The 25,556-nt window shown below is 43.4% G+C and overlaps 1 protein-coding gene across 1 annotated transcript in view; it reads right to left on the bottom strand.

The window, feature by feature from the left end:
* The window catches only part of FAM83F (family with sequence similarity 83 member F), a 38,769-nt gene extending 13,541 nt beyond the window's left edge, over positions 1–25,228 (bottom strand). The window contains exons 1-2 of the mRNA XM_066596428.1: positions 24,730–25,228; positions 684–851 (exon numbers count right to left, since the gene is read on the bottom strand). Of these exons, the coding sequence (XP_066452525.1) occupies positions 684–851; positions 24,730–25,194 (633 nt within the window). The 5' untranslated portion in view covers positions 25,195–25,228. The remainder of the gene's footprint in view (positions 1–683; positions 852–24,729) is intronic.
* Between the last annotated feature and the right edge of the window lie 328 nt (positions 25,229–25,556).

The raw sequence follows: 25,556 nt of genomic DNA, 5'->3' as shown, positions 1-25,556 counted from the left end.
GAAATCCAAAGGGTAAACAGCCAAGATCAGAGCTGGCTTGGCTCTCAAACCTTTCACATACAAACCCCATGACATCTACAACAGATGTCACTTAGGGGTTAAAGAGGTTATCCAGTCCCTAAAATTGTTTTGAAACTTGCTCAGGGTGGTAAAAATACATTACAAAGTCATATTTACTTCATCTACCCGCTGTGTCAATGATGTCACTGACACCAGGGACATATGACTGCTGCGGCCAATCACCATCCCACTTCTGTTGGTCATTTGTGGTCATCACTACTGCATCAGTACTTGGAGCAGCTGGGGACCAGTCATCAGCAGAATGGGTGCAGCTGAGGATCAAGTGAGGTGAATATGACCCCAGCGAATGAGCAAACAATGTATAAGGGAATGAGAACGACTGAATGATGGGTATTTAAACTGACCAATTAGTGAAGGAGCCAACGAGGATTTTTATATCTGTATAAAATAAACGAAAAGTGAACAGTTTATCATTTGTCACCCGATCCTTGGCTGCGTTTAAGCTGAACGATTATCCTTTATTTTTACTCATTTAAGCAAATTTTTTTTTTAACGATAATCGTTCTGATTAAAAGGACCTTTACACCAAGTAGGAAAGGCCCATTGACTGTGATTTTGTTCCACCTTTACCCATGCTTTAGGATTTTCTTTCCCAGTTTTACCCGGAGCATATATCCAGACAACTGCATGAATTCACACATCTCCAAGAAATGCTTGACTCCACTCTCTCCTAGAATCATGTAGACCGGGACCCTCCGCTTGTCTGCCGCGTCCAGCACATCCTTAAACACTTCCCGGTCGGTAAAATAGTCCATTACGATGGCAATTACCTGTGGCAGCGAGAAGACAGACATTGCTGTGATTAGGAACAAAATACTTCGCCATTTAGAGCCAATAAACCTCCACAGCCTCTTCTTCATTAGCAGTCGTGGACTTAATCATGATGGATATACTATTAGATTGGAATGCTTATTGCACTTTCAGGTGAAGTTTAATTGTCGCTATGACATTTAAAGGATTTTCGAGTTACATAAAAAGCATGAAATAGGATTTTTATCTGAAAAATAACATGTTGATATATTGGTGAATCGAAAGTTAAAAAAAAATGTCATATTACGTTCCGTTTAATTCCAGACTTCAATCAGTCAAAGCAGAAGGAGATATCAAGAGACGAATCCCGCTGGAAAATGCTGCTGCTGCTGCTAATGCTTTTAGGGTACGTTCATAAGTGGCGGAAATGCTGTGGATTTTCTGCGGCCGGAAATTCCATGGTAAAATCCGCAGCATTTCCATATCCAAAACTGCACCATCAGTGCAGACATTGACTAGCAATCAGCTGCGTATATGCAGCTGATTTCAGCATCTACAGCGCTCCCCCTCGCTTTGCGCTGTCAGTGCACCCCTTCATTTGGCAGCTTCTACTGAGCACCGCTGGTCAGCAGATATCACTTCCGCATCACCCATCATCATGGCGCTCACTAGAGGTGGCCTAGTGATGAGATGCACGCTGCAGCTGCTGAAATTAGCATTTCCACCATGTGTGCACATATCCTAAAGGAAGTCTGTCCCTTGATTTTAGCAATGTAAGCTAATTGTATTACAAGACCGGTTAACCACGCTAACTAGAGATGAGCGAACGTACTCGTAATGAGTACTTACGCACCCGAGTACCGCCATTTTCGAGTACTTCAGTACTCGCGCGTAAAGATTCGGGGGGGCGCCGGGGGGCGGGGAGAGGCGCGGCGGTGCGGGGGGTAGCAGCGGGGAACAGGGGGGAGCCCTCTCTCTCTCCCTCTCCCCCCCACTCCCCGCTGCAACCCCCCGCGCTGCCACGGCGCCCCCCGAATTTTTTCGCCCGAGTACGGAAGTACTCGAAAATCGCGGTATTCGGGCGAAAAAGGGGCGGGGCCGAGCACGTTCGCTCATCTCTAACGCTAACGCAATCCTATGCAGGCTTCAAGTGGCGGAAATCACGCGGGAAATCCCGCCGCGGAATTTCCGCCCATCTGCAGGCGGCCTAACAGAGGGAAACCAGGCACACAGGAAAATGCCTCCACATTGGAATCGTACGGAAACTGTCCCAACTACGGCGATGAAGAGTCCAGTGCACCAAATGATGGAGCAAAGTCCCTAACTTTAGCAGAACCATTAAAATGGAAATGACAGTTGTAGCATGAAGATAACAGTATGTTTATCAGATGCTCCAATGCTAAAATATCGGGGCTGCCGTGCTTCCTGTGCAGTATGCAAATGCAGCTAAATCAGTGTGTTGCAAAGAGTACAGCAGATGCAGCCGTGAGCAAGCCACTGCACATGCATCGCATCCCAGAGTGCAGTGAGGGCACAGATTTTTTTATATATGATTGGAAAACACTAATAAATACGTGTAGGGGTGTGTTTGGAGTTAAAAAGGGGGAGAGAGCCTGGACCACTGCATGAGATAAACCCGCCATCACACATAATATTCATCACTACACTTTGATCTGCTCCATTTTCTCTCCTTTTTTTCTCTACCTTTTCGTTGGGTCTTGCATGTGATTTTTTTATATCCAGGGGTATTGACATTTTTCTGTTTTGTGTCGATGGCTATTCTGGCAGAAGTGCAGTCAAATTGGTTGTCAACTTTGAATTAACTTTTCAGAAACCGATGGTCATTTTGTTAGTTTGTAGAAGTACAAATTACCAGAAGTGACAGATACAGAAATAATAGCTACAAAAGTACTGCAGTCTGTTATATCACGGATCAAACACCCTAGTGGTCAACTCATCTTGCAACAAACAAGCCACATAGGGTTTTGTTAATTGCAACATAAGCAAGTTATGGCTATCATAATATGGCAACACAAAAACAACCGTTATGTTAGATCACAGGTCGCAACAAGACCCCATTGACAATCAGAAGATGCAATGTCTTGGTGTGATACTGGAATCGTGATGCTGCGGGACCAAAGTCGTAACGTAACTCCAGGTTTAATCTTGCTTGCAGTGTTATTCTTATGTCAAAATGACAAAAACCACAAAGGATCTCAGTGAATCCTACTGTAAATCCATGGATGTCATGCATTATGGTTTATAGATGGACGCACAACGCAAGTGTGATAAAAGCCTTAGATAACAGTCAGATTACATTAGGCCAGCTTCACAAGGGAGAAAAAAAAATTGCACAGGAATGTGCGTTGAAAGAAGAATAAATATGAACCCCATTGTTTTTAATGGAGTCATACACATGAGCGATGTTTCCCTCCATGGCACTGCGATGCGGGAAACAAGTCGCGGCATGTTCTATCTTTCTGCGTCCTCTCGCATCTCAGAGCCCATTGTTTTCAATGGGGCTGGTGGCAGTAACTCACTCCCCCTCCCTTTTTTCCATTGCTATAGAAGTCTATGGCAGCTTTCTGCTTAACACGGCGTAAGAAACGGCAAGACTTACCCTTTCACACCCCGTGTAAAAGATATAACCGAAAAAGATAGGGCAGGTCCTATATTTTCTTGCGCAAATATTATGCGCGGAAAAACACGTTCGTCTGAACAAAGTCATTGAAATCCAACGCATCGCTTGATTATGTTATATGTGCGACTTTTTAACGTGCAGAAATACCTGCGTAAAACTTTTGTCTGAATAAGCCATTAGTGTGCAGGTACAATTCATTAATTGTTGACCTGGTAACCCATTTCATGTCTTTTACAGCTCATCATACACACCCCATTTGATATATTAGATTAGCATTCCGGTTCTCATGATTATATATGCAGTCATACTAATAATTCATCACATGGGTGAAATTCCCCTATCAGTTGGAAACTTTTGAAGTCCTTATGACTGAAATGAATATATTACGCCGGTCACATTTTTATTGTCTGTCAAAATAGTTCTGAAGTCCAGAATGTCACTGTGAGATTTGTGAAAGGGCCCCTGAATACCAAGTGCAGATTCTTCCCGTGTGGCCGAGGGGCCATCATCTGTTGACTTCTACAACTGCGGGTTTGGTTGTGCCCTGCGGTATAATTCCATTCTGTGTGAAAGGTCCCTAGGGGTAGTCTTACACAGGACATAATATTCTGCATGTCGTTGCAAAATATTCTGTTAGGTCTCCTGCAGAAGGGCGATTTTGTGCACGTTTTCATGGGCGCAAAATAACTTGCGCAAACCGCAGAGAGCAGAACCCATTGATTTCAATGGGTTCCCTAACATCCAGCATTTTTGCGCTATATTTTCATGCATGCAAAAATATACATGACATACTCTATTTTTGTGCGCATTTGTGCACCCAAGGCACCATGGGAGTCTTTGCATGGAATTATGCACTGAACTGCGCAAATTTACGGTTTAATCGTTTACAGCTGGGACTAATTAGGCTTTCCAGCTGGTTCAATAATGGAGCAGGTGTGTCCCGTGTTGATGTGAACAGGCCCATTAACATAGAGAAGTACAGTAGAATGTGTGGATATGCGTGCAAAAGCACGTTAGCGCTCCCTTCACAGCACAATCACGTTATGCTCTCGCAAGCGCATATATGCCTATGCTCGTCTGCAGGAGCCCTTATGCAAAAAAATCTTATCCAGAATCCAAATGGCTAATGTAAGAATTTTGATGCGGCACTGGAATGGCAAAATTCTGTTGGCAATGCCGCATGAAAAGCAGCATTTAGGCTTGCGGCATATTGTGTCCCTTGTGAAGACAACCTATAACGTCATGGAATTAAATATGTAATGCTTGTCTTCCCACTGTATTATCAGTTGGAACATCTTTAGTCATACCAAACTGGTTTAACAATGGTACTTACCAGTGTCAGGCCAAGGCTAAGGTTCGAAGTTTCATTTTTCATATGCAAAACAGTGGATTCCAAGGGAATTTCCTTTAAAGGAACATTATTTAATTGATGTCCTCTAATATGTGACACTAGGGAACAGGTGGGGCAGATCATCATCTTCTTCCTACTTTAGTTTAAGTATGTGCTCCCAATTAGCTTTTTTTATTCTTCATATGCAGTTTTTTGAGCCAAAGCCAGAAGTGGATTCAAAGGATAGGGAAAATGTCAAGGAAGGACCAAGGCCAACTTCACACGAGCACCCGCCAACATGCAATTTCCCTGCAGGTGCGAGTTGTTTTCATGTTAAAACCACCTCGCATCACTTTGGAGAAGTAGAAAAGTTGTAACTCAAACCTATACAAATCTGGTATTGCTGTAATCTTATTGACCCACAGAATAAAAGTAACTTGAGTAGACCAATCAGCAATGGCTGGAAGGAGTGCATCAACCTAAAGGGAGGAAGGAGGAAGAGTCTTTTCAGAAGATACAGAACAACCTGTGAGTGCTCTGGCCTTGTGGAGCTGTTGCTTCACCTCCCTGTCCCCAGCGCCATGTGATGTGTGGAGTGTTTTGACAAGGGACACTGACTCTGTGCAGTGTTTATAATGTTGGGCTAAGACACAGTTGTGTATGAGCCCTATTACTCTTGACAACATCACACAAAAGGAGAAATTGTGACAGACTTTTACACCAGCCTATAGATTGCATGGCTGGACATGGAGTTTAAATCTGACTCAGCAGTGGATGAGAGAACCCTCTGTTGTTCATTTCTAGAAGGGCTACAAGAACCCATCCGTAAGGCAGTGATTTGAGACAGACCGGAGGCTAAGACTATGAAAGCTAGTTATTTGCTGATGATCTGCCAGTCTGTAGAGCTTACATGGAGAAAGAAAAAGATATCTGGAAGCTTTGTAGTACAAGGTCGCCAATCACGCTGTGGACAGTTTACTAAATGCAATGGTCCTCCTCAGCATAGGAGAGATCCGACATAGTCCAAATGTTACACTTGCCAGCAGATGGGCCAGTATGCTTGCAATTGTCCACAAGACCACTCAGAGGAGCCACAGGGCAGTGCCCCAAGCCAACAGTAATCAGATGTTCCACACCCCCTTATTGCACCAGCCCTCCTGCAAGAGGAGAGTCAATCTGCTACAACCAGCCTCACTCTTTCCGCGATGTAAACCCATCAGTTGCTTAGTGGACACTGAAGCAGCCAGATCAGTTTTAAGGGCATCTGATGCACTAACAGAATTGGTGGCATATGGGATGGAACTAGGAGGAAAAGAGATGGAGATACAAAACAATTGACTACTACATGAAGTACTTTATTATGATGCTCAAGAAGTTGTAGGTAGGTTTTTGGTGTCAGACACCTTTCCAGTTACTCTATTAGGAGCAGACATACTCACAGCAAGTGACAATCGAGTATACCCAAAATGGTATCAAGGTGGCTAGCCCTCTAACTAACCAACAGTTAACTACCATTTGTTCTGTACTTACGGTTACAGACTGTAAGGAAAATCTATCTCCCTCTATGCAACAAGTTCTTGCATCGGTGCCAGAGTTACTGTGGGCTAAAGACGAATTGGATGTTGGACAGCAGCCCGTCACACCGGTAGACGTACAAATCAAACCTTGAGTGCAACCACCCAACATCAGACAATACCCCCTGAGTGCTGCTCAGGAACCTAGTATTCATGAGCAGGTCCTGGCCAACCTTGAAAAGAGGATCATAAAGGAATGTTATTCCCCTTACAACACTCCATTGTATCCTGTCAAGAAAAAGGTTGCCAAAGGACAACCTCAAACCTTTCACCTGGTCCACAACCTACGAACAGTGAATGCTGTCACAACTGTAAAGACTCCATTAGTATTAAACCCCCACACCTTGCTGTCTTAGGTTGCCATCTAGCTACAATTTTTACAGTAGTGGATCTCACAAATGTCTTAGTGCGCCCTTACAAGGGTGCCTAGCTCTTATTCACTTTCATGCATCGTGGCAAACAATATTGCTGGTGTGTGTTACCGCACGGAGCATCCAACTCCACAGGGTAGTACTCTGAGGCCTTTTGCAAAACTGGGTCTCAAAATATCTCAACATCTCACTGCTTCAATATGTTGATGATTTGCTTTTGTTTTGCAACACTGTCGACCTGTGTTTACAGGAGACTATCAGTCTGTTGCAATTTCTTTTTGAAAATGGTTGCATTGCATCTAAGTCCAAACTTTAGCTTTGCTAACCCACATTAGTGTTTTTGGGTCATTGCATTTCACAAGGCTCTAGACACATCACTACTAATGGAGTATATGCAGTTCAGGCTGTCCCTTTTCCCAGAAATTCCAGGAAGCTACGTACCTTTTTGGGACTAGTGGGGCATGGCAAGGAATGGATACCTCAAGTCTGCAGTCTTTTACAACCTTTTTATGATTGCCTGTCTCTTCCAAAATTAGACCTGTCTGTTAAGGCTCAGCAGTGCTTTAGGGACTTGAAGAGATCCACTGCCTCACCACTAGCCCTTCACCTTATTCTCTCATGAACTGTAGGGACATGCACAAGGTGTACTTACCCTAAAATATGATGATAAAAGTAGACTAGTAGCCTATTACTCAGCTAAATTGGTTTCTGTGATACAAGGTTCACCTTCATATGCGAATGTGTAGTGACCTGGACTAGCACTACAGAATAAAAGTACTTTACCTACAAGTTAAGAGCAACTGTTCTAACTACCAGTTCATTTAACAAAGTGCAGTTAGGCTGGATTTCATTTACTAAGAAGAGGGAGTAAGAAAACTACAGAATTAAGGTCTTAGGCACCATCGTAAATCAGTTAGAGACAGACTCCCTGAAAGGGAAAAAGGAGGGGGCTTCTTCTGTTCATTTTCTATTGCGCAGTTTATGATAAAACAGTAGGACAGTGTAGAAGTCACTCAGAGAGAGAGAGAGGAGCCAAGATGGGCACGGAGGAAGCTGACAGCCATGTCAAAACTCAGCTTCTTCCCTCTCCTCTGTTCTGCAGTAATTAGAGACTCGTTATGTAAACTTTCAAGAAATCATGTGTGCAGCAGCCCATATGTCCCCTGGACAGATGCTGAGAGAGAGTGTTTATTTTTCCAAACCTGATGTCTGTTCAAGCCAGCGCTGCTTTCTACTGGACAACTTCAGACAAGAAGTATAGAATCTTCATAGTTGTTTGTGAGTACTAAAGAAAAATTAAGCACAGTGTTTCAGGAATGGCAAAACTGTTAGTGGGGTTTATAAAGGGTATTTTCTTGTCAGTTCTTTCTTTAAAGCTTTTCCTTGGCTCAGATGTGGTCTCCTCAAAGTTTGTTTCTCCGTGTATAAAGTGTTAAACAGTGTATATGCAAGTTGTATATGCAATTCCAGGAGCATTAGAATAATGCAGACAACCACAAGCCTGAAAGTAAATGGTGTGCCTGTCATTTACCTACATACGTGTGTTAGTGTTATTTCGCTACCAAATGCTCTTAATCCAGGCACTGGCATCACGATCACCTAATTCCATTAGTCCAGACCCTGTTGTATACCTTCAATGGTGCACAAGATTACAAAGAACGTCCTGCACTCATTGCCACCATGACACGGCTCCTCAGCCACATCTTAGAAACTGCTCAGAGAGTGAAGGCCTCTTCCGGCTCGTCGCCCATTGCACATGCTGTGGCTGCTGCTGCTTTGGTAGACAAATCTACCCATATTGTACTTGATAACCCCTCACAGTCATTCTTGAGAAATGAAAGGTTTATCAGCAGCAAAAATTTAAATGAAATAATCCAACAGGGTGAGGAAGACCAGATGCTACGCCACAAAAAGGATCTGAACCGTGATCCAAAAGATATGCATGAATAGCATAGAGTTCATAGCAGCATACGACGTGAATAAATCATCATCTTTATTCCTCCATATTTCAGTAAAAAGGAACATTTTGACCTGGTAGCGGTCTTTATCAAGCTTGATAAAGACCGTTACCAGGTCGAATAATCCTCTCACAGTCATTGTTCCATATGCAGTATTGGAAATGCTAGGCTTACTAAATATGAAACTGCAAATCAGTTCCAATCAGTATCCAAAGATACAGTTTGAATCCAGTTATTTTACTTTCATTGAATTCAGAAGAGGTGCAAATAGGAATAGAAGGTGAACATCAAATGCATGACTGTTTGGAGTTAATGGAAAGTGAGACTAGGGGTCTTGTAAATGTCATTGAAGCCCCCTTGCTAACACAGATTTTTTTGTACATGCCTCCGGATACCATAAAATGGATAAGCAAAAACAGGCTATGCAGTTGTAACCAACAGCAAGGTAATTTTACAGAAACCACTTCCTCTTGAGAAGTCTTCTCAGAAGCCTGAGCTGATACAACGCACTGAAGCTTGTAAACTGGCTGAAGGCAAGACTGTTCAGGTCTACACTGATGTCACACCTTTTTGGTGCAGTAGAAATTTTGTTGGATCATCAGGTATACCAATGCAGAATACAGAAGCAGTGTCTTTGTTGTACAAGGCTTTAGCTCTTGCCAAAAAGGTAGCGATCATCAAAAAAACAGTCTCATACCAAGGAGACAACTTCTGAGGCCCTAGGGAACCATAAAGCATCCACAGCAGCCAGGGTAGCCACCTGACTCCCCTTGAATCAGGCAATAGCCATTAACCTGGTTGCAACTGAATCAGGAGTAGATATCTCTCTGCTGCCTGTCTTGCAGAAACTGGTTTTAAAGGGAAAAAAGGAGGAGTGGCACAAAGAAGGATGCCGAGGGCCATCTTAAGGAAAGGTAAGCACCAGTGCCGCCCCCTAACACTCTACTCTATGAGGTCACATTTGAGCCACGGACAAACTCATCAGTCAAAGGAAGTAATGTGTAGTGTAGTGTCTTCTGCTTGGATTGCCACAGGGTTCAACAATGGTGCGACCAGGTTTGTGCAGGGATGCATGAGTTGCACCCAACACAACCCAGGCAAAGTTGTCAAAGTGGCTCCTTGCTATACTGCAAGGCCAGACTAGCCGTTCCAGGGACTGCACATTGACTGCATACAACTGCCTAAGATAGGTGTGTGGGTGTTTGTGTTGGTTGACATACACCTCTTTTCAGGTTGGCCGGAGGTGTAGCCTGTGAAAAATGCCCACGCCAAGATATCAGCTAAGAAATTGCCTAACAAAGTAATTTGTAGATATGATGTACCACAGCTCATAGAATGTTAAAGAAGTACACATTTTACTGGCCAGATACTTCAGGAGATCCTACAGGGGTTAGGAATTACTCAAGCATTTCACACTCCTTATCACCCACAGAGTAGTGGTAAGGTAGAAAGAATAAATGGCACCATGAAGTTGAAAATACAAAAAGCCATGGAGAAGACAGAGAAATTATGGCTGGAGTGTCTTCCATTAGTCCTCTACTTAGTAAGAACCATACCTTATAGAAAGCCCATCACTTTTTGCAGCATCGCTAGCTGGCCTTTTAAGTGATTCATCGATGCAGTACAAGCCTTGAGACATATGTTTTGTTTCCCCCACAAAAAGCAAAAAATATATGCTGTATATACAAACTGTGAACAAGGTAACTTTTATACCATGTTAGGCTCAGATATAGCAGCTTGACTTTAGTATACTTCTAATAGATAACTTAGCATATAATGGTCAGATACTAGTTCTACATAGTAATAGCGATTACAGTGGTGCAGTTAGCTTCAGTCATGACAGATGACATCATATCTGATTAGTATCATTCACTTACAGTTTTCACCTGTCCAGACTACCACCACTCGTGTTTGCAGAATCTGTAACTCATATCTTTGACTCAATGCTTTCCCCCCACACTCCACATCCCCATACTATTAGTGAACCTCCATCCTGCTGTCCCCTTTAATAACACCTACCAGCTTTAACTTCTAATAAGTAATGTCCCACAGACTGCTCACCTCTCACAGACTGCTCCCCATGCCGTCCTCTCTCATAGACTGCTCCCCATCATGGCCCGATATTGCCCTCACAATACATGTGGAACCCCTGGATTTGAGGCGTTTTCATGTGAAAGCAGCCTCGCATCACTGCGTTGCTATTATGCAGATCCTGAAGGTCATATGCAAGTTAAAGCTAGTCTGCAAATAGAGATGAGAGATAAATGGCTAAAATATGAGCAAAAGTAGGATACATGGTGGAGTGACACATTTGCGGTATTCAACCCTAGTAATTTGTTCAAATCCATCAGATTTGAATATAATAATAAAAATCTTTATTTGTATAGTGCCAACTTATTCTTACAAAACAGGGGGAAATACTGAGGATATGACAGTTACATGTCATATATGGGTATAGTTCAAGTTGCACTCTAAATATTATTGCTGTGCTTAGCTGTTTATCTTACATTTAAAACCTTAAGGCTGGGTTAACACGGGACAGAAATCCCGCAGAAATCCCGTGGAATGACTGCACGGAAATACTGCAAGATTTCCACAGGCGAAATGCAGCTTCAAACCCATGGATTTTGGAGCGGCTTCATCGCCTGCATTCCACTGCGGCCATCTCTCATATAGAGAGGAGAGCGGCCACCGTGGAAATGGGGAAAGAATTAACATGTTGCAACTTTGAATTTCGCCCAGCATGTCAATTTCAGCGCGGCTTGGCCGCAGCGTGTGGGCAAGATTTTTGCAAATGTCGTCCACTTTGCTGGCTATACTGGGACAAAAAGCCGCAGGCAGAATGTCTGTGCAGAAACTGTACACGGACAATTATCAATCAAACGAACAAAACTGAGCAATAATCATTCAGTCTGAAAGCAAAAAAGTCGTTTACTATTCGTTCACTAGTTGTTATCGCTGGCATAAAAACCATCGCTGGATCGTCTTTCCATGTAAATGCTCACCACTCACCGTTTCACATAGGGGGTGGAGTGCTGAGCGAGAAGCCCGCGAGAATCCCATAATCCAGCGGTGAAGTCTGTCAGTCTAATTGCTCTGTACGGGCGCCCTCGTGCAGTCATTTAGTCAACTGTCATCCCGTATAAGAGAGACATAACTCAGAGAAATTCTCAAATTCGTGAACGGAGTGAAGACAAGATCTCCTTGGGAGCTAGCTCTAGGAAGGTGAAGCACTGAAGTTTTCCCTGTGGGACTAGCCCATAGGAAATACCTGGTTTGAGAGTAAATGTGTAATCAAAAGGGGGGGAAGATGTGAAAGTATTAACCCCTTAGTGATGGGGCTATCATAAAACTACGTCCTGCTGTTGCAGGACGAGTATGGAGGGAGGTAGCGCCGCTATCTCCCTGCATACAGCATGGGCGTCAGCTGTTTATTACAGCTGACACCTGCGGGCAATAGCCGCGCTCAACCGTTCGCGGCTATTAACCCTTTAAATGCTGCTGTCAATTCTGACAGCGGCATTTAAATCCCCCGAACGCTGTTCATGGGTACCGCACAGCCCCCCCGCGGTGAGATCGGGGGATCCGTGCAGGTGTCATGGCAGTCGGGGGCCTTTAGAAAGGCCCCAGGGCTGCCTTAGCGGACTGCCTATCAAGCCATCCCCGTGGGCTGGCTTGATAGACTGCCTGTGAAAAAGCAGTATGACATAATGCTATAGCATTACGTCATACTGCAGGAGTGATCAAAGCATTGCATGTTAAGTCCCCCAGGGAGACTTCAAAGTAAAGTTAAAAAAAAAATCAATAAAGTTTTTTTAATTGTAAAAAAAAAAAAAGTTATAAAAGTTTAAATCACCCCCCTTTTGCCATATCTATTATTAAAAAATCTAAATCATAAAATAAAAATAAGTATTTTGTATCGCCGTGTCCGTAAAAGTCTGATCTATCAAAGTAATGCATTATTTTTCCTGCACGGTGAACGTTGTCCGAAAAAAAAAATAAAGAACGCCAGAAATACACTTATTTAGTTACCCTGTGTCCCAGAAAAAACGCAATAAAAAAGCGATCAAAAAGTCGTATGTATTCCAAATTGATACTTTTGGAAACTACAGGACATCCCGCAAAAAATGAGTCCTTGCTCAAATACGTCGACAAAAAAATAAAAAAGTTATTGCGCGCACAAAATGAACACAGAAAATAATTGAAAAAACTTAAATATCTTTAAAAAAAATACAAGTACTACAGCGAACAAAAATACTATATAAGTTTGGTATCGTAGTAATCGTGCTGACCCATAGAATAAAAATATCAGGTTGTTTTTGTTGCAGTTTGTGCGCCGTAGAAACAGGATGCACCGAAAGATGGTGGAATGTCGTTTTTTTTCCCATTTCTCTCCGCTTAGAATTTTTAAAAAGTTTTTCAGTAAATTATATGGTACAATAAATAGTGCCATTGAAAAATACAACTCATCCCGCAAAAAACAAGCCCACATACAGCGACGTCGATGGATAAAAAAAGGAACTACGATTTTTTAAAAGGGAGTAGGAAAAAACAAAAATGGAAAAAAGCAAAAAAGCTCCGTCACTAAGGGGTTAAGATGACCTGTATTACACTTCTTACCTAAGGGGTTAATACATCTTCATCCGAAGCTCGTGGACATATCGTGTCCTTTTGATCCGGGATGGGTATGAGCGTTTCCTGAAGTACATATTTAGTCATTATATTCTCATTTTTGTACTTCTTATCAAATAATAATGTATGCAAACAACAAATCATTATAAAACGTTTGATACTATGTAATAGAACACTGCAAAAGGTGTAATGTAGGGAGTGGTCCACTTCTGAGAGGTCTATGTAGACTTCTTACCTATAATTTTAGCAATAAAACTGAGTGGACTCTTTGTTGAGGAGAGCTTTGGAACAAGACCTACTTGCTCCATGTTGTGTTCTTCTCCGATGCACCGTACAGACAATTGGGCATACCTGGTCGATGAGGCTTCAATACCCCTTGAGTATCACCTAAATTAAGGGATTACTCCAACACTTGGATTTGCCAAATTTAAGGGGACAAAATCCATGTGTCAAAATCTGGTAGAACTCTGAAGCTCAACCTCGGTGTTCTGCGGTGGATGAAACTGTCAGATGCATTTTGGAAAAATCCGATGTGGATCTGACAGATATAAAGCCCATATAAACAATGCCTGAAGGTGGCTTCACACGTGACAAAATATTCTGCCACGGCGCCATTGGAAAGATCCACACTAACAACTACATGCAGATTTGAAGCAGAATTTCTATGGATTTGCAAACGGGCAAAATTGACGTAATTCCTCATGAAGATCCGCTCGTTACACACGAGGATTTTGGTGCAGAATTTTACTCCACACGTGAAAGTACCCTATTTTTTTTCTTTAGACTATAGGTGAGGTGGGATTGACATCCAAAAAAAAGATGTAGACAAGGATGCATAGCAGGGCATGTCAGAACACTGGCAGCAGCCAACAGCTCCTAACCAGTTACCTGGCCCCCAGGCTCAATCATCTCCTTCCCACTGCTGCACCCTCCTCTGCAAGCTTCTTTATGCTTCTGACATCACTTCCATGGAAGACAATATAAAAGATGAGCGTGTAACTTCATGTTTTTTACACATGTATCATTAGATGAGTACAAATAACAAAAAAGGCGTTTTCTCTGATTCTTGAAACAAATTAAAAGAACCATAAGGTACCCGCAGTTTTATTTCTAGCCTTTTTGGGCTTAAAAAAGTCAGAGAAATTGCAAGTATTTTTTGGATGATGCCTGTGCTTTTTTTTTATAAGTGTTTTTAGGTGGCGGTTTTTATTCACATATGCGTTTTTTATTTAGGATTTTTTTCCCTATAGAGGCACTAATGGGAAAATGGATGGACCCAGAGCATGCTGCCATTTGCCAAAAATGTCAAGGACCCCAAAACACAGCAAAAGTAATAAAAAGTGTCATTATAAAAAGGGCTTTTCATAGTTTAATATTGACCTGCAGAAAACATCTGGATGCAGCATTTTGTGCAGAAAAAAAAAAATTTCACTGCGTCAAAACGACATTTTTGCAAAAAAGATCATGTGTGAAACCAACCTTTAGCACACTAGTGTATTTTGATCCACAGGTGTCCGTGTGGTGTCCAATGCAACTTGTGCCCTAGCCTCTCTGGCACAGCTTGGACACACGGCAAGAATGTTGGAGGCCTAAGTGACATATAGGAGCGTTTCTCAAGTTGTGTTCTCAAGCTGTCAATCACTGATAGCTCCGCCCATTGGACTGTTCAGCTCAGAATTAGCAGAGATATATAAGGCTAAGAGCTTATACACAGGGGGGTATATTGGTCGGGTTTCCATGCTCTGGCCAATATACGCTGCCCCTCTGATGCATTGGTTTACAATACATCAGTGCACAGGGACGTAACTCCGCAGCGTAAAAGCGCCCGGCTGGGCGCACATACGTCTGCGGCGGCAGCTGCATTGACCCCAATGGCAACCAATGACAGCCGCAGGAGAAGGGAAGTGGGAGGGAGTTGAGCAGCGTGACTGCTAAACTCTGTCCCCCTTCTCTTCTCCTCTCCGCCCATTGCTGCTGCTTGCAATGGAAGGGGCGGGGGTGGAGCTAAGCCCTGCTCCCGCCCATTGCAAACAGAATCAAGGGGGGGGAGAGGAGGTTGGAGCTTAGCACACTAGTTCCCACCCCGTCCCGCCTCCTCCCCTTGCAGAGAGTCGTCGAGGGAGATAGAAGGGGAAGACAGCCTGACAGCGTATACGCCTCCCTGTGCATCACACGGTGGCGTATATCGGCTGGACATTGTCACGGCTGGCCTATATACGCTCGTGTGAATAAGCCCTAAAATAATGGGAGATTGGGAATAATGGGTGATTTCCTAGGAGGAATTGCCCAAAAACAGGATAGGCAGCAAATTTGCAATCTTGCAGCTACCCTGCAAGCAAAGAATTGCTGCTGCGAATAGGCATATTGAGATCAATGTGTTATTAATATGCGTGAGTTGCATCTAAATCACTATTGGATGAAATTCCGTGTGAATATCGCTTGCAGGAATACGCCCCGAGGCTTTATTCAGGTGAGCCTTTTTAATGCAGCTATTTTGCAGTGTTTTTACGGCGGCTGAAAATCACGACCATCTGAAGCATTGGCTTCCAATATATTCGTTCAGATGACCAATTTTTAGCCGCATAAACATGATACGCAGAAAAAAATAGCACGTATGCGACTGAAATCAGCGACAGGATTTATACACTGCCAGAACAGATGGGTCTTGCTCTATCTTTCCACCGATATATACTGGCAGCTCCCATAGACTCTGGAAAATAGGGAGGGCGGGAAGGGGGGGGGGGGGGGAGTTTAGCAGCGTCCAACACAGGGAAAAGCTTACAGGAGCCTCTGTTTAGGCATTAGAAGTCATTGCGAGGATTTATGCCGAGCGAGGGATTTCCGGGCTGCCGCGTATTTTTTCGCTAATACGTCACACTCGGCCATGTGAATGGCTGAGAAAACGCTAATTAGGCTTGGGACTTGATTGCGTCTTTCTGTCATCCATGTGATTTTACAGCGTGTGCGGGTGACCATGAAAGCACATATGCTCGTGTGAAGGAACCCTTATGCTAGATTCACATGGACATATTTGTAGAGAACAGAGCCCACTGATTTCAAAGGGGTTGTTTACATGCGCATATTTAGCCTGCATATTTCAGTCACGCAAAAAAGAAACACCTGCAGCAATACTCACCAAGGGTCACTAAAAAAGTCAATGGGGGTGTGAAAACGGTGCACTATACGCAAGGTGATGCGTGAAATACTGCTTGATTCCACTGGAAAAAGAACATCTGGAACTCATTAGACAAATTTTAATCAGTGTGTCTTTGTTGCCACCAAATGAACGTGCCCTGCGGGCAGAAAAATATGCCGATGTTTGCACAAAATGGCATTGTTGTTCCGCAGAAACCATACGCTCATGCATGCATACACAGGAGCTTGTGTGAGCCCGGCCTTATGCTGAATATTTCCCCATAACACTATATATCAGTCTGCTCGGCTCCTCCAGCTCTACAACATCATGCCGGCAGATTGGACGGGATGTTCACGCTGACCGACTGCCACTAGCATAAAGTATATACATGTTACTATAACTCATTACCACAATATCTAGAAGAATGCGGCGGTTCTGCAGTCTCTCTAACTGACTGGCTGCACTTTGTTTCCTGGAAGTTTTCTTCTGCCCTCCCCCAAAATAAACATGTTTTTAATTGATAGAAAACGAATTCCACATGTAATACTCCTTCATTGTTCTCAGGACACACGTGTACATGGCGGTCAGCCAAGCTGTCCTGTCACCTGTGCGTCATTCTCTATGTGGCCAGCAATGACTGACAGAGCAAACAGCAGTCACAATGAAACCAACTGCTGAAGTGACCAAAGTGAACAAGTGAGACAACAGTTGTGCTGTGGAGTATATGGGATTGTAAGGAAAGTCAATCCCACTAATCTAAAGCTCTCTTGGCACGATTGTTTTAGTAAATCCTTGCATCTGCCATGAAATAGCACTGCTGGAGAATCTTTTCTTTGAAATCTACATGTGCCGTTCCTCTGTTATTCCTCCAGGAAATGAATAACTAAATATACAGCCACACATTGTCCAATGTCAGATTGTGTAGGACGTATCCTATTGACCAGGAAAACAGTCAAACCTTCAGTTGTTAATTTATAGACACATTTCCAGGAGGAATAACAGAGGGACAACATAATACAGGGAAAAGATGCTTCACAATAGTTATCTTATGGGTCATATTTACTAAACATAGAGGAGATGATAGGGTTTTTAAAATCCTTTAAATCCCAAATCTATTTTGGCATTAGGGCCCATTGACAAAGCCATATATTTCAGTTGTATGCTAAGAGCTAAAACAGATGACCATGATTGCGCGACATGTTGTGGGCGTGAAAATCACACTCGCAAAACATGATGAAGCGAAGCCATAGATTTTAGTGGTTGCTTTTTCACTACCATGATTCTTGTGTGATATTACTACGCGCAAGAAAAAGTTTGCCCTATTTCTTCGTACGTAGTTTTTATACATGCGAGAAAAGATAGGACAGGATCTAGCTTTCTGCCTTTTTTCAGCGTGAACTAGCGCAAAGTATGATCATTTAAAAAAATAAAAAAAAGACTTTTCGCTAGTACATACACTCTGTAGTGGCGAGCATACTTGTGCATGCCTCATCTATGGGCGTAAGTGAAGGAACATACGATCGCAAAAGCGTGATGTATACGCACTGTGCAGGGAGCGCAATTGTGTGTTATCGCCCCCGTACCAGCCCTTTTTGGCACTGCCAGGACCCCTCACATCACCGTGGTCTCAGCAGCGCATTATTTCAGTAGGTGGATCAGCCTACTTACTACCAGGAGTTATCAATTTTATGCACAAAAATCGTGCAGTTCAGTGCAGACGGGCAGATCACCGCAGACTATTGGCCTGTTTACATGTAACGATTATTGCTCAAAATCAATCAGTGTAAACGCTTAGGCCCCCTGCACTCGGGCAGAAATTCCGCTGCTGGATTTCCCGCAGAATTTACGCCCGTGCCCGCATGCATAGGATTGCATTGAAAAACGCAATCCTAGGCAGACGGCCATGACTTGTCCGCGTGAAAACACACGCGGAAAACAAATCGCGGCATGCTCTATTTCTGTGCGGGTCAGAGGCCCACACAGAAATGTCAGTACTGCCAGGTTTGCTCCGCTCTGCGCATGCGCCGGCTGGCCGGCAGCCAGCGCATGGCAGGGGACGGAAGACACCGTGAGCGGGTGAGCCGCAGGTCTCTGCAGGGGCACGGGACCGCATCCGGCTGCGAGAATTCTCACAACAGGATCTGACCCAGCCGTCTGCAGGCAGTCCAAAAAAAAAAAAAATTGCTCACCATTCGTTCGCGATTATTTATCACTGACTTTCAGTCAGCATAAAAACTCTTGTTGGATCGCGTGCTTCTCAGTACAATGCTCCACATAGAAGGAGAAACGCTGAGCGAGAAGCCCGCGAGAACCCAGCAATCCTTTCAGTCTGAATGCTCTGCACAAGCGCTGATGACCTTAGCGGTGACCTCAGCATGCTTACCACATGCTAGCTTTGCGCTCAGCACTTCACATTCTATGTATACATGGAGTGGGGAGCATTTACACGCAGCGAGAAAGTCAGCGATTCAGTGATGATTTTTATGCTGGTTGAAAGTGAGCGACAAACGAAAAGTAAACAAATAGTTAACGATGGCTTTGCATTTAGACGTTATGATTATCACGCATTTTCATTCATTTGAGGGACTTTTGCGCTATATATATTGGCCCTTAACACAGGCATTGATGGCTTCGCTGCTTTACATTGTGAGCTCAATGGGAAGGGCCTTTTATCCTTGGTTTAAGTAGATTATCCTTATGCTTACACATACAATAGCTATTGACCAAACATGTATGTTTATTCTAATGGGGCAAAAGCAATAAACTGCTGTCAGACACCGCTTATCTCCGGAGGGAACAAAGGAACAGGTATTTTGAAAGCCCCCAAACACAATGGCTCTTTGTGCTGAAGACATGGAAAATGTAAGCAGCCCCATAAACTACTAGTAACAGTCAGGAAGTTACAGGAGGTAACAAACAACACAACTTCACAGCATTCTGTGTGTCTAAGGATGGCTGTAAATGCAGCTGTATAGTCAAAGTATGTTTAGCAAAACCCATGCTGCCCAGTAAGGCCGAGTGTCCACTGGCGATTTGTCATAGCGAGATCTGCGGCGATAAATTGCACGCGGAGCACGCTTGACACGCTTTCTATAGGATAACTATGGAAAGTGCAGCCCAATGTACACGAGCAGAAAATCACTTGCGATTTTCCGCTCGCATCAAAAAATCGTGGCATGCTGTGATTTTCCGCGATTCACCTATCATTAACATAGGAAAAACGCGGTGACATTAATGCTCCGCCGCGGCGGAATATCTCTCGCGATATTCCATCCCGCCCGTGGACACTCAGTCTAAAGCTGGTCCCTGAGAACTTCAGGAATACTTCCAGAAGTCAAATATTGATGACTGATCCTTAGGATAAGTTATCTATATGAGATTGGTGAGGGTGCGACTCCTGATATCCCCAATGATCAGCTGTTTCAAGGGGCTGCGGCAATCAGACAAGCGATGCGACTTCTTCATTGTACACCAGACAAAGTAGTGCCTAGCACTGCAACTCAGGCTGGACTGACATGCGTGTCAGCTGGCATGCCACATGTGAGTATCTTGCACGCGGGCAGCAAGTACTCAATGACATGTGTACGTGTTGTGTGCCTCCAATCCCCATGCACTGTGTTCGCATGTATGCATACGTATTAGGCGCCAAGATAGTGCATGAGGATATTTTTTAGTGCGAAGAATACGCACCCAAAAAAACGCTGGTTTGAGTGGCCCAATACAAATCAATGGGCTATTGACATTGCATGTCGGATGTGAAAAAATTGCGTGCCATGCACAAATGACAATAGCCCCGTGTGAGAGCAGCCTCAGTCTCACTCATTTGAATAGGGCTGAGTTGAATGAAAGCCATATACATAACGAACTTGATGTCACAGGCTGAGGAAGAGGCTGCAGTGCTCACTCAAACATTGTGGCCTCTAAACAGCTGATCTGTGGAGGTGCCTGAAGTCAGTCCCCCTGTATTTTGATATTGATCACCTATTCTGAGTATAGGCCATCAATATCTAATGCCGCCTTTATAAGTTATTCACACTCGGGCAGCGTCATTAGACTGCTTGATTCTTGTTGAGCAACCACCACTCTTCTCCAGGAGCCATATACGCTGCTTCTCTGGAAGGTATACCCTTAACAAAACATGTATTCCATAAAACCTGTGGGGCAGTATGCCACCAAAACAACTTTACAATCAAGCCCAAGTACTACCAGTGCTTCCCAACAGAGTGTACTTGCAGGAAGTCATGTGCTTATATGTGTTCTTGCCATTGTTTTATAGCATCATTATTGCAGTCCTTTCAGTATCAGTATCTCCCTAATCTCAGCATTACTTCCAGTGAACATAATAGTTTCACACGAAGGCACAATAACACAACCCACGGTGTAATACTGTACGTCATTGTAGTGACTCCATGTGCTACCATTTTCCTGTTTATGAAACTTCCCTATAAGCACAAGAGCTTCAGTATTCTGGCTTTACAGTTCTACACTCTATAAAAGAAGTCTGAGGTCATCATGTAACAATTAATCACTCGTGATCTAAACATGACACAGCAACTGGAAAGTCCTTTGTTCAGAATTACTCCTGAAGAGTTGGAGTGTGCAAAGTTTTCACAGTACTTCAAGAGAGCCTTATTGGCACCCAATAGCAACTATGACCAGGGGCACATGCTCCACCAACTTCCCCAACTATGTCCCTGGCATAGAACACTAACAGCTTCATATAGACTATGGAAATTATAGGAATTCGGCCAACCTTACATTACTGTGCCAACCTGATGCTTGTAAAGCAAACTACCCTGAAGGATATTTGTATGTAGTTTACATATTGTTGGAAAGAAATAATGGAAAATAGGATGCTACTAGAGGAAGCTGAAGATATAATAAAGGGAGCATAATATACTAGATAGACACTATGATAAAGGTGTTTTCTGTACAACATTATAGATAATGCAGTTCTGAGAAAATGTTTCAGGAAGTAACCGAGTTATATGGGGGTTGAAGTCCGGCTAACGCTGACTGCCCCAGCACTTCCACTGACCTGATGTTATGAATAGCTTAAACAAGTACAACTGATGTGTAACATACAGACTGATTATTGGGGCGCCCCTTTAAATAAATGTCAACATCTGAAACACTTCTGAATAATGACACAGTTTCTAAACCAAACTCCTGGCTCCGTATTTCTGAGATAAAGAATATGGTGCAGATACCGTATATTCTACGATTAAAGACGCAACAGACGTCTGAAACACACACGTTCCTGATTTTTTCTTCTTAAGCTAATAGAGATTATAAGTAAACGCATCCACAGACGAGCGTTACAAAATACGCCCGTTCCTGCGCAGTTTTTTTGTGCAGTGAAAAGTGTATCTCGCGCTCTTGTCTGCGCAAATGCTGAGCGTATTTGCGCAGGCACCACTCGTTCACACCAGCAGGGAATCACCCCATACTGATTTAAAAGGCTTATCCTGGGGATGGGGGACTCCCCGGGGAGATGAAAGGAAGCCTCAAGGAGTCCCCTCATCCCCGCAATGAAGGGAACCCCTGGGAGATGAAGGGAGTCCCCTGCAGGGGTTTCCTTCATCACTGTCGGGGACTCCCCTCATTCCCGCCGGGGACTAACAGGCTTACAGCGGGACATTTAAAGAGTGAAAACTTGCCATTCAGAATGACTTCGGAGCTGCTGAGGTGATCACTGTCTCTCATCCCCAAACACCCGAACAGCAGGACATGCTTCAGCTCAGAAAGGTTGTCCATTCCAGCAATTTTTGAGCAATTTTCTGCGCGTCTATTTTCTGCGTGATTTTGATGCCCATGTGAATGAGCCCTAAGGCATATGAGTGTGATGCTTTATTTCCAAAGCAAATAATGGGCCAGTCTTGAACAATGATCACTCAGAAATAGAACGTGCTGCAACTCAAGTGAAAAATCACTCATGTAAAAGAACCTAATCAAATGAATGGGTTCTTTTTCCGCATGAGTTCTGTCCGTCTCTGCCGTGGAAATCTCACCCATGTGGTTATCACCTAAAGATGGATATTTTACTTAGGACGAAAACACTCTGCCGTTGGCGCAACTACACTCGCTGTTATGGGGCGTAGTAGTGCCTGAGCAAAGGAAATTTCTTCCTTAACACGGGTGTTCGAACTCCGCACCAGAGCGCTAAAGTTAAAAAAAAAACAGCGGGTAGATAAGTCCTATCTTTTCTCGTCTGTAGTATTCACGGTTGAAAAATCCCAATAGTGAAAACGAAACCACTGAAATCTATTGAAATCAATGGTTTTGTTTTGTCCCCTTATATGGCCGTGATTATCACGGCTGTATAAAGCGGAAAAACCCCACGTTCATGTGTTTTTGCCCTTAAACAGATGGGCATATTTTTGGCCTGCTTTGCGGCCATGAAAATCACGGCTGCCAAACGGGATGTAACTAAACCATTGATTTCAATGGTTTCGTTTTCACTAGCGGGATGCTCGCGCATTAATACTACGTGCGGGAAAGATAAGGCAGGACCTATCTTAGCACTGTTTTTTTTTCAAACTCATGCTTTAGTGCAGAGTTTGAATAGTCAAAAAAACCCCAAAAAACAGGTTAATGCGCTAATATGCGCCGTTCACGCACCCATCTATTTAAGCACTTTTACTGGAGGCTATATATGTGGTTGGAGGGGGATCCGTGCACAGAGACATGGAATACCAAGGGTCAGGTGAGCTGGTTGACTTTCACTTTAATAGTCAGTGAATGACCTGAAGTGATTGAACTAAACAGCACCCGTTGTAATCAATAGGAATCCATTCTGATCAGTGGATCCATTATGTACTTCATTGCTTCTGTACATTTCTGTATGCAGGTGAAATGATTATTTTGATACTTTTTGAGGATCGCTCACATGCCTAGACAAGTCAGAACACTTCTGCTATACGTCCCTCTGCCTGGCTTCATCTCTGAGAGCCAACAATAGTGCGGGTGCAAGACTTCACATGAAGGTACTGAGTATGTACTCGGTGTGACACAATGACTTTGCAAGCTGCGGTCAAAAACTGGGACTATTAGGGCTCCTTCAGATGAGCATATCACAAAATGCGCTCTCTCCTGCGTATTGTGAACGGGTGTATTTTGCACGCATGCCTGCGCCCAATACCGTGCATATTTGCGTAGGCACTGCTAGTTCACATTGGCCGGGAAATCAGTACACCCTGATTTAATTGGCTATTAAGTCAAACGATGTGCCGGTATTCGTGGCTATGTGCGGTGTTTTATGCATACTCGCGCATTCATATGTGCCATATGACCTATATGGGGCTCTTTGGTGCTCAAATGCATACAAAACAGAGCAGAAGTGTGAGCACAAGAAAGTAAAATGAGAATGAACCCATTGAAATCAATGGGTTCTATTCTCGGCGTTGTGTGCGCAAGATTTTTCCACGTGCTAAAATACACTTGTCTGAAAAAGCCTTTCAAAGTTTTCATAATTATATAGAGACCAAATAATCCAGACAGGTTCGCCTGTGTCACATGAGCGTATGGTCACTGTGTATTACGTGTGCAGTTTTTGCGCACATTATACACAGTACCAATCTCCCATACACTCCTATGTTGCCTCTCACACACAGTACGAGAAGTGCGTGTAAAAAAAAATTGCGGCATGCACTATCTTGGCGCATATTATGTATACATACATGCCAAGATACTGTACGGGGATTATTGGCATGCAACATATTATTGTGTACTTCTGCTTGCTCGCGCGTGGGTGATATGTTGGCAGCTTCCAGCAATTTACGCCCGTCTGAGAGCGGCCTAAGACAAGACTTTGGTAAAAGAAACAGAAAGTAAAATTTGATACATTAACTATATTTGATCTATATGTCACGTCAGTATTGGTGCTATTACATGATAAGTTATTACGCCTATGGTCAATGTAAGGGCTAAAACAGATAAACGTGATTTTGTAATGTTGTGCGGGCATAATAATCACTACCGCAAAACAGAATGAGACTAAACCATTGATTTCAGTGGTTGGCTTTGACTAGCGGAATTCTTACGCGTTAATACTACGTCTGAGAATCCCGCTAGGGCCGGAACTTACCTCCCCGCTTTTTTTTAACCTAAATTTCAAATGGTAAAGAAAAAAAAAAAAGATTTTACCTTGTTCATGCACAAATACGCCTCGTAGCCGCAAGCATACGTGTGCCTATGTGCATCTGTTTTATCCCTAAAGCCAAACCAGCCAAAATTTTTGTTAAGGCTCATACTTACCCTCTTTGCTTTCTGGATGAGATCTCTTACAACCGCCTTTATCGTGGGAGCATTTTCCTTTGGAGGGTGGGTATATACAAGCATCTGGTTCATGCCCCTGTAAAACCCTTTCTCGGGCCAACCAAGGTCCAGTGGTGGGATTTCTGTATCCGAGAGAGCTGGAAAGTATTGCATGGTGGACTCTTTATCCTTCTCCTGCTTATTTGGGGGTGTTTTCGTTTGTTTCTTTGGACTATCTATTTCATATTTCTTAAAATCACTTTTCAAGTCTGTTAGCTCCTTGGTAGAGAGAAAATCCTTGAGCTGCTTCTCCTTAATGTGCTGCCTGTATGCCTGGATCCCATTGTTGAGTAGTATTTCTAGGCATCTCCTCTGGTCTTCGCTGTAGTAGAAGTAGACCATGTTCTCGGTTATTCTTTCATTGACGTGGTCATCTCTCAAGCACACAAGCTGTGACTCAGCCATGGTGTTCTTCCCCGGACTGCCTGCTCACAGTAATGCATAGCACTACATACGGGAGGGAGTGGTAAGCTGGAGCTCACCTGAGGCCAATCCTTTCCTTCATCCAACCTCCAATTATTCTTTCAGCTGCCAAACGGAACAAGCAGTTGAACCTGAAACCACAAGCAATATAAGAACTGGACTGAGGAAGAGTGTGTTGTCATAGGTAAAGACAGTACTCGGTGGTAGAATTAGTAAAGATTCATGAAAATATAATAGTAGAATCTTCTTAATGTAATAATTAAGGTAAAGCTGCGTCTATTCCTTTGTTTATGTATTTAAAGAGGTTCTCTTGTAACAAATATTGATGACGTATCACTAAGGCT

Source organism: Eleutherodactylus coqui, chromosome 3 (assembly GCF_035609145.1).
Source record: "Eleutherodactylus coqui strain aEleCoq1 chromosome 3, aEleCoq1.hap1, whole genome shotgun sequence".
Taxonomy (NCBI): domain Eukaryota; kingdom Metazoa; phylum Chordata; class Amphibia; order Anura; family Eleutherodactylidae; genus Eleutherodactylus; species Eleutherodactylus coqui.
Note: the sequence above shows the minus strand (reverse complement) of the source record. Positions and strands in the feature narration are given on the sequence as shown.